Source organism: Vanessa cardui, chromosome 17 (assembly GCF_905220365.1).
Source record: "Vanessa cardui chromosome 17, ilVanCard2.1, whole genome shotgun sequence".
Taxonomy (NCBI): Eukaryota; Metazoa; Arthropoda; class Insecta; order Lepidoptera; family Nymphalidae; genus Vanessa; species Vanessa cardui.
In genome coordinates this window covers 278,231-288,983 of record NC_061139.1, presented here as the reverse complement: position 1 = coordinate 288,983, position 10,753 = coordinate 278,231, and the positions used below count along the sequence as shown (strand labels likewise).

At 33.9% G+C, this 10,753-nt stretch overlaps 1 protein-coding gene across 1 annotated transcript; it reads left to right on the top strand.

Moving 5' to 3' along the window:
* Nucleotides 1-5,330: 5,330 nt before the first annotated feature.
* LOC124537021 lies at nt 5,331-10,717 on the top strand (the record flags this gene model as incomplete). The annotated part of the gene is made up of 6 exons (XM_047113730.1): nt 5,331-5,713; nt 6,793-6,962; nt 7,043-7,650; nt 7,727-9,254; nt 9,364-9,475; nt 10,546-10,717. Coding segments are annotated over 6 exons (2,928 nt in total), but the record flags the coding sequence as incomplete, so codon positions are not given.
* Nucleotides 10,718-10,753: the final 36 nt, after the last annotated feature.

Below are 10,753 nucleotides of genomic sequence, written 5' to 3'. Positions count from 1 at the left end.
ACAAATTAAGCACATAAAAATTCAGTGATGCTTGCTCGGTTTCGAAATTGCAATACCAATTAATAATTATAATAATATATATTGATTCAGAATATGGCATCAACGTGCGATGTTATTTATTATTGGGTAGTTCCCGCGAATAATGTTCATTTTATACAAATGCAAATGCATTGTTTTGATCCTGTGATCACTAATTGTAATGAAACGTTGCAAGGGTCCAGCAAAAAGAAATAATATAATTCGCAACACAACATGCACACAGCAACGGCTACACAATCAGAAACTGATAGAAAGCAAACAGTTCGCTAATCATCGGGGCGATCTGTTTGGCCATTCATTTGCCAATTGCTAAATGGTAATCATTTAGCCCGATGGATGGAAATATGAGGGCTTTTAATTATGCATGATTTAATCCCTTGCTATTATCGTTACATTTTGAATTTTCGAACGCCACGGTAATTTTGAATTACGAACCGTTTTTGGTGTGACTTTAACGTTACGCAGTTATTCGATAATAAACAAATCGTTTTGTCAAAGAATCCATACAAATAATTTTCATCTCTCATACAAAGTAATAATGACGAAGCTGTTGCTGTTTGAAACTTTCCGATGAATAAGAATAAGACGAGAAACTGAGTTGTCTAAAAGTCTTTGCGACTGAGAGAAAGGAATATTTGTTCGTTACAGATAATATGACATTTTCAAACGTCTGTTTGTCAAAGGCCTAATGAAAGAACAAACAAAGTTCCAAGAATTGTCGCTTCAACGGAAGATGGGAGATAAATCGCGCCACGCCGCGCTCGACGAATGTCGCTAATAATTTAAACCATTGTTAACATTTCCATCGACAGCGGCGCGCGACGATGTATCTTTTACATTTCTCATTTATTCTTGACATTTTGGTTTACATCTTCCATCCATATCTTTGTATATCTGCAGTATTCGATTAAGTTGCACGTGTCATATTTAATAACTTTTATAGTGTCCGTTTAAATAGACGTTTTCCTAAGTCATACATTTTAGTAATATTTCTCAATTAATTTATCTATAACATATTATTGAAAACAATCTGTATCAATTTTTTACGACGTGCTCTGATGACGTTCGCCTTTTGTATGTTCTTGGCATAAAAAGCGCAAACGTGTCATCAATCTCAATTTCGCCACCCTTTGCGCTTTTTACAATTCTATTTTCGAATTTACGAATGCCGTTGTTTTGAGTAAAAAAAGGCTTACAGCATTATAAGGACTAGGACACCGAACAGAAGCATGTTTCTTTAGGCACCTTAATTTGTCTCGCGCCAAAATTACAGGGACAAAATCCCTTTTAGAGTTGGGTGTCAAAGCGCTATCCTAGTAATACTTAGAATTTGAATGTTTTACTTTACTATTAAAATTGCAGAGCGCGTTCCATTGATGCTCTTAAATTAAAAATCGAAACCGATATTCGTTTCGGAAGCGTAATGAACGAGGTCGTCGTTGGATGGCACGTTGATTTGGGAGTTAGAAGGTGTAGAGGCATGTCGGTTCAAATTTGTCAGTTGCGTCGCTTTTCGAAGCTAATGTATTCGCAAAAGTTCAGTAAAGCCGACTCATCGGGTAAAGTCTCGAAGGAAAAACGGGGTGTTACCTAATGGATACAAGTTTGCGTTGGATGGATCGGTTCAAGGTGACAACGGTTGCGAAATGTGGGTTGTCGTGATTATTTCGGCGGATCTGTAATTAGATTTCGTGCGACGAGCTCCGAATAAAATGTATGTTGATTTTTCGGAAGCTATCGCCGAATGCTAATGTAGTTCCTATTTGTTCGGTTACATGTTTTGGCATTTGCGTGTCGTTAAATGGAATATTTTGTTTGGCGTCACGTCTTTCGTTTACAAAACGTCCCTGTAAACTTTACATTATAACGTATGTTGACATTTCCGTATTATTTTGCATTAGCGAATGTTATTCGCCTGTGAAATCTTGAGAGTTGAATTACATTAATACACCGTTTTGATATATTCTTTGAATGTTATGATTGATATTGTGTGTTCCATTCGCGTTCTACAGTGAATTTCGGTTTTCATATTACAAAATAGCTGTACTAATACGTATTCATTATAATATATTTAATATTATGGAATACTCCCGTCAATCAATGATCGCTGATGTTTGCATAACGTATGATAATAACCACGTCATAATAAACGGGTTCATTTAAATAAATATAACGCTTCAAAATCAACAAAATACACCCAATAGTTTCTTATTAAGTGAAATATTTACGGTTGTATTATTTTTATAGTATATTGCTAAACAATTGTATGGGATCATATTTGTATTTTCCGTAGCAATATTCAATACAAATAATGGCAATTGAAAACGAAATATCTGGAACGAGTTGATTGAAGGACCCTTCGAAAGTTCGATACAAAACAAAAGGTCACTGTGCGTTATTAATTTATACATTACTCGAATAAGTCCCTCGCGTATTGGGAACAGGAATGTTCTAGAATATTTTTTGTATTCTGTGATGATTCAGTTTGTTCTTACGGATTTTATTACATTGAGTTGTAATGTTTTGGGTGCGACGAATAAAAGTTTATGATACGAGATTTTTCTTCAAGCAAAATAAATAGAATAGCACGCGTTTTGTTTTTTAACAATATCTATTTTATTATGTTTTGTTAACTTGATATATAAAAACATAAATCATTTCATAAATTCGTGAAACCCTATCGTTGGTTTAATCATAATAAGTAATTTTTACCATACATTTGAGACCATAACTTAATAAAAGAAATAAGCCAAACTTAATACTAAAAAATTTTCTTCCATAACTAATAAATATAAAACTCTTCTTCGGAACCATTTTAAAATCATTCATAAATAGTTCCCCTTGCTATTCTAATATGCGAAGGATAAAAATGATATTTTCATTAAAACACTTCACGACACTTGAAAATTGCCTAACGAGTCTAAAATCTGAATCCTGTAATGACTTAATGCGAACAAAATTGGAGTGCCGTTAAAAATGTAGATAAAATTACCGTTCTCATTTTTAAAAGTAATTAGTAGAACTTTCAGCGGCAATTATGAACGAGCGAGGAGCCATGTCTAATTAATAAGGGGGTTGAAAGACCTTCGCCTACGAATAGGATCCTGTCTCTTCAATTTTGATGGATTATGTTTATCTCATCAGTCAATTCTATTTATTAATTATAATGTTTGCTGGTAGTTCGTTACTTGTTGCCTCTTTTACTCTTGGGGATTTTGATATTAAAAATACAGGACTTATAGTGTTATCGCTGACATAATTATTATAGTTCGTGTTTTGAATAATTTGCTTTTTATAAGTCTTGTCAATTAAATCATGTTAACGTAATCTGTAATAACACATTGCACATTAACATAAAGCCAGAATCTGAAAAAAAATTGTAACTGTCAATGAAGAAAAGCAAATAATTTCAAAGTAACGAACTTTAGAATAAACTTCCCTTGACTAATGTCAATCAGTAGCGAAGATTTAAAGATATCCCCAAAAAGCGGATAAAAGCGGTCCCATGTTTTTGCCCAGTTTACGAGTCCCGAAGCGAACCCATACGAAACCGTTTTTACATATTCACAAAATCAAACTACTTACCGCAATTATTTTACATAGCATTCCACACTCGCTAGTTTTTTTTGTTGGTCAATGTAGAAATGGTGATAAGCAAAGCTTTTTTTTATTACATTTAGAGAAAAATAAAGAAGATCTATACAATAGATGTCTTGGATACATTTAACTTTGATTTCACAAGACCATTTTTGAGTTCTAGCCTTGTTACACGTCAGGATTAATCATGCACACCATTAAACCTCTTTTGTGCTGTGTTAAAGTTTTCTTTATATTAAATTGTCATGTTTAGGTCACCAACGCCTAGATGGCATTGTTAAATTTATAAAAGTTTTTGAATCGCGCTAATGTTTGGTAAGGCTGTAAATATAAGTAAGAGATGTAAAAAATATCGTTTTGTGTGAATCGTCTAAGGAGTAAATAGACGCTTAAATTGTTCTAAGTGTTTCATTTCGTGCATAAGGAGCCTGCTGGAGTTTATTCATTGCGTGTACTTTTATTTAACCTTTTCATTCAAACGAATAAAATATAATGATACGTTTATACCATATGAGCCGATGATTCACTGATAACAAGCAACACTGAATTTCAATCTGTTTAATTTGTTTTTATAATAAAGACCGTATAAGACAATTTTTAATAAAATTATGCCATATGTGTATCCATGATAATGGACCACTATGGTGGAATCTCTCCAAGCCTTCTCTACAAAAAAGGATTAGGCATTACCCCAGCAATGAGACTGATACATATAGGTACAGGTCATTATTTTTATACCAAATATTTTGTCACCACCAGAAAGCGAATGAGTAAGGGTTAGTTTATCTGGTTTTGTAAAACTGATTTCAAATAATTTTCCAATAACCACAGACACTAACAGGTGAAGCTAAACGGAAGCCTTAGCAATTAATTTTCACAATCATATAAAAAAAAAAGAATTTACAGGAGTACATGTCGACAATTACCAATAAAAATACCCAATCTTTAGTTTCGTCCAATAACGTGGCTCACTAGGCTTTAATGCGGTTTGATTCAAAGAAACCCTTGCTAATTGAACTGTTCTGACCGCCTGCTGTAATTGGGTCGTGATAAGGTGATCGTCCATTAAGTGCGTAGCGGAGAATAGCTAAAACTTTTCTGGAACCAGTTACAGAGAATTGCAAACTGTAGAAGACGATTTTTTGTAATTTGTCACATTGCGCTGTCACAGTTACAGCACGGCTTAGCTATGTTTTTGTGGAAGCTCGACTTTAAGCCCTTTTCCCCGTTAATTACGGGATCGAGGACTTCTGCTACTAGAAAAATTGTGGCTGCGTTTTTAGAGCCGAAGCAGAAATTAACGATCTAATAAAATTACTAGTGTGATTAGTAAAATAAGTTAATGATGTAATTAGTATGCATGATCCTCATTCTATGTATTACATATATTTCTATTTTACCACTTACAAGTTAGATATGAAGCAATTTTGATATAGGAACATACTGCTTTCTATATTATTATTATATGAAATTAAATTATACCATGAAATAAAAAATCGCATCATGACAAGAAGCGAAAATTCAAAAAAAAAAAAACAATACTCCGTTGTTTATTGGAAACCCATGTGTTTAAAATAGGTAAAAAAACCATGTTTAATACATTGGTATTATTACCTAAAGGTATAAATAAAATGTTGATAGTATCACCTAAAATTGTCTTAATTTTCATATATTAACTTCATATTTTCATTGTTTCAGATTGCCTCCACCTGCAACTCTATCGTGATCCCAAAGATCGATACAAAAAAGGTCAAACCAAAGCGTCTCTTTCCCTTCAACATTTTCTAGGGTTTGAATCTGGATTTACCTTAGACAAAGAGTCCAATACGATCGCCATAATATGTCAAGATGTAACCGTTGTTCTAGCATTTGAAACAAGGGAAAGACTAATTTCATGGCAGGTCAAAGTTGGAGGCCAACTGGGGTCCTCCAAAGAATACTTGGTTATGATTGGGGGTGGAGGCTCACGAAAACTTCCCGCTGGTCCTGCGAGACTCCATCTTCTAGGTAGAAGATTTGCTTTGACGAGTGGAGTTCCACCTCGAGTACTTGGGTTATGGGAACTTGCTCATTTGAGGTAAGATATTTCTATCAACTTCTAATTAAATAAATCATTAATATTTAGTTTCTATTGTCATTATTTGCGGATTATATACTAGCTAAAGCTACAAATCTATTCCATCAATAAGATACAGCACCAATAAATAATAACAACTTAGTTCATAAAAATTTAAGATGCTCCGCAACGAAGTCAAGTAAATAAAACTGAAACGGACCATAAAACCGACTTTGGCTCCGATGTGAATGCAGTCACAGAACGACATACATACACAGCGGACAATAAAACTCGATCATTTCACGGCCGGTCCATAAATGCAGCATCTGTTGGTTTATGTAGTTCGTCTGGCCGCCAGTGAGTTAATGGCGGCGACTTCCGCCACAGCAGCCATTTTGTAAGCCGCGCCGCCATTTTGTCGGCATCTTATCCCATTCCTGTGACTTGCCAACATTTTCCTCAAATGCTTTGATGCACATATTTTTGAAATTACGACCGCGTCACGGCCTGTTAGTTCCGTGAAAAATGATCATGTAATGTGGGTTACTTGTGATTAAAAAGATTAACTTATACGATTTTCTGTTTGGCTATTGGACTGAAATATAATACTTCATGTGCTTTTTACTTGGAATTTATTTTTGGAAAGCAAATAAACATACTTTGATTAAAATAAATCATTCATAAGTGTGTTTTAGGTTATACGTTAAAACAGAAACCAATTAAAAATAAAAATTATTGAGTGTATATTTTTTAATGAAATGATTTATGAATTTAGTAACTAAGTTCATAGAAACAGGGAGCAACGTTTTAATGATCTCGGCCGAACTTAGTCTTTGGTATTGCTGTATTTTGCTTGTTTGCAGTTTCCAGTTAAGCTAGTGTAATACAAAGTTTTAAAGTTAGAAATAATGTTATAAGTCTGTACAAATTTGCAGATATGTTTAGATTTTTTTATGAATATTTTTTCAGAATTAAATTAATCGTATTTTACAGACAATACTTGAGAATCGTATTCAAACATGATCTCCTGACCTATTTTAATTTAATTGATTGTTTGATATTGTAATTTTTTATAATATATATTCGTGTTCTGTTTCAAGGCGCTATGGAGTAGTGGAGGGTCGGTTTTGCTTTGAGGGTGGATCTCATTGTGGCAAGGGGGAAGGACTCCATATGCTGATCACCGACCAAGCCCAGGATATAACGGATGCATTTGATCAAGCAGCACAAGGAAATCTCCAACAAAGAACTCCTGCGTCGAGGGGTAGCGGTACAGTAGTTCGCATTTTATTTGTAAAACATTCTTGTTCTCACTAAATTTAACATTGTTGTTTACATTTTTTATTACAGGAACAGAACGCAGATTCAAATCTCGACCAAATACACGACTATCAGATTTTAACAGTGGTGATCAATCAATACCAGATAATGCAAGCGCTTTGTATGAGGAAAATTATTTCGGAGAAGATTGTGGAGATGTATCACCTTATTGGCCATCAGCAGAGAAACGAGGCTATGATGAAAACGAATACAGACCTGATACCGAAATAGGTGTGAAACCGCTATGGAGTGATGCAGACCACATCACACTAGAGCGTTGTAATAACTGCTTGACTAAACTTGGCGGCGTCTCTCGATCTTCGACTGTAGCTCTGAATTCAGGAAGCCAGTTCAATCCCGCTTGGACTATGGAAGCCGTTCCTGAAAGTTGTTCCGATAATTCCTCTAATAGCACAGAATATTTAACGCCAAAGACTATAAGGAAAGATACATGCCACTGTAAAGAAAAACCACCACTTAGGCCACCAAAACCAGCACATTTTGATCAAAAGAAACCACCAGCACCATTACCGCCGCAAGGATGTAGCTGTGCTATGAATGACAACTTCTGTTCTAGTAATAATCCAAAAGTAGGTCCTTATGAAAACTATGATGTCCCCAAAACATCGTATGCTGAGGTAATTTCATAGCAAGGAAACTAAAATATATATTTCATAAGTAAAACTATTTTCTAAAATTTGAATTATTTTTCAGGTTGATAAGGAAAAATATTATGACACACCAAAGAGAATTAAAGCAGCTCTGGCAGATGATCTTTTCCAAGTGACAAATACTTCCACACCAGGGTCACTAGTGCTAAAGAAAAAGTGCGGATGTATATTAAAATTTGGTTCGAAAAAGAAGCCAGTCATTGTAGAATGCGAAGAAAATTTGCAACCAGTTGATTGTCCGTGTCAAAAAGTAACAAATTGGGCTAATAATTTAATAAGTCTGCCGTATTGTAAGAGAAACACGAGCAATGAAAAAATTAACACAGAAATTCTCAATAGTAGTAAATTAGACGATATGGCTCTATATGCAACCGTGGATGTTTCGAGAAAGACCAATAGACAAAGTACTGGTGATCAAGACAAAACCCAAGACACTGCAACTGAAATAGCATTTACAAATTATCAAAACTTAGAACCGAATGAATGTAAAGATTTTGAAGGCCCATACGCTAATTATGAAAATCTGGAATTTGCTTTGTCATTAGAATACTATGAAAATGCAAAAGATTTGTTAAAGAAAGCTGGTGTAACTCAAAATGAATTAGATGCTCTTAGTGCTAACATAGATCTCGCTACCACTACTTTACCCAAAAAAACTCGATCTTGCTTAAAATGTGGCCACTGCAAGTCAACTACTATACATGATATAAAAAATAAATCTGACGAGTATTTACTAATGGAACCATCAAAAGATGTTAAAAGTTGTTTAGTTAATCGCCCAATTGGAAACAATCCGGGTTATACTCCAATGTCTCCAAATCCGAACTGGTCTCAAAGCTTAAAACATCCTATCGGAAAAGTACATCGAACAGAAATTGAAAAATCATTGAGTATACCGACATTACATGGCAGTGGAAATTGTATTCAAAGCTTCGATATATCATCAAACAGTAGTAAAGAAGCGATTCAAAAGAGATCAAGTTCTGTAGACTCAGCAAGACTTCTTGAAGACTTAAAGGAATTTGACAGCAGTATAGGGAGTCATGCAACATCCTCATCAATGGAAACGTTAAGAAATTTGGCTCTGGAGAATAGACTGTCATCACCTTGTGATAATGATCGAGAATATTATGACTGCTGTAAATCTTCTGGATCTGAAAACAAGACATCAGAAGAAAGTTCAACGAAAGACATGCCGCACCTACGAAATAAACACATGGATAATGCAGCGATAAAGAGATCCTCTAGTGTACCTTGCAAGGGTGGAAATAGGGACTCGTCCAGCTCTAACGACTCTGGTGTATCGAGCTGTTCATTGAAACACGGCGGTGGAGAGTTCCAAGAGTTTGAAATGCCTTTGACATCTGGTCACTCGAGGTATCATTATATGGTACATAAAAGATTGCGAGGAAATCTATCAGGTTCCATACATTCCTCTTTGCCACGGAAGTCAAAATCATCAGATCTTCTGAGAGACCAACCCATGCAAATACACAAAAACCATAATATTCATGCGAAATCATCCTCTGCGGAAGCTGAAGTACCAGTCTTACCGCCTAAGCAATTCAAAGGTGAGAAGTAATAGATATGTTAATTATTTTTTAATTTATTTTCTAAATCGTGGAAACAAAGTTGTTGTGCGTTTTAATAAAAAAAAAATTATAATTGTTTTAATTTTAGGTGTTTTGGATACACATAGTACTTCGAGCGGAACGTCCGATATGTCGGATTATATAGAAACTCTGTCTTTAACATCTTCACATTCATCTTCGGACACACCCATGGGAGGAAGGTTTGAAAAGTTTCACTTTAATTTATGGAAACATTTTAAAAGAATTAATGATTATAACACGTACCATTTAGGTATTTATAATTGATTTTTTTTTAAATAAGATGAAACCGAAAATTTTAATGACTATATATTTAATTTAAAAGCAATATGTCACGTCACTTTACAAGAGTAACCTAAATATATTCACCGATTTGAAATGTCCATTCATTCAAGAAGAAGAATCACGAAATAATTGTTAGTTTGTATTGTTTAACTGCAAGTATATTATGCTGTCATATCAGCATCACATTAACACTGGGCTTTACTAAGATTCATTAATATAAAACTTTAGTTTTTAGTCTACCCAATTAGTTTTAGCTGTACTATCAGCATAAGATGCCTACTAAAATTTGTGTACGTTTCTATCGAGCCGATGGTAGTTTCACTTAATATATTTTAAAAAATGTGTAAAAGGCTACTTGAATAAAGTACATATATAGTACATTTTTTTGAGTATAGTTCATTTTCATTTTTGATTTATTAGGATGCGATTATTTGTTTTTCAATTGGACAACGTTAAAAATAAACTTCTTGCCTTAATTAGCCTACAAGAATACTACCCACGTTGCGAACATGCAATTATAGTTTTTAATTCCACCCATATAGCAATTGTATTTGAATTTAGCATATATTATTAAGTTTATCAAAGGTCTATAAAAGCAATGAGTTTAGATAGCACCTCCAAATAGAAACGATCGCTCACGGACTATTTCTAATAAAAATATAATCGTATTAAATGTAAATAAGATATTTTTTGTACTAAAGTTTTAAATATTTTCTCCCTTCATTCGCTGGTTCTTCTCGGATCCAATCCATTAGATTTTGCTTATAAATTAGTTGGCAATTATTTTTGCTATAATATAAAAAAATAATTAGTCATTTTAAATTTCGAGTTGAAATCGTTACAATAAATAAAATACACTTTAATAATTTTAATCATCAATTACCGTATCGCAGTTTTCAAATGAGAATTCAATAAAACTAATTAGTATTAAAAGTATTATAAGTACTAAAATTGTATTTCTCTTCAGGTTAAATCGTCAACCGACAAGCACCCTTCGACCTCGCTCGGGCAAAGAGTATCACAACCTGGATCCCATCATCACGTCTATGTACAAGAACGGAAAAGACTTGGCGAACTATACAAATCTGCCCTAAGAATAATATAGAATAATGTAATTTATTTAAAAAATATATTTTTATTTAACCATGAGAGATAATTGGCAGTTTAACAAAATA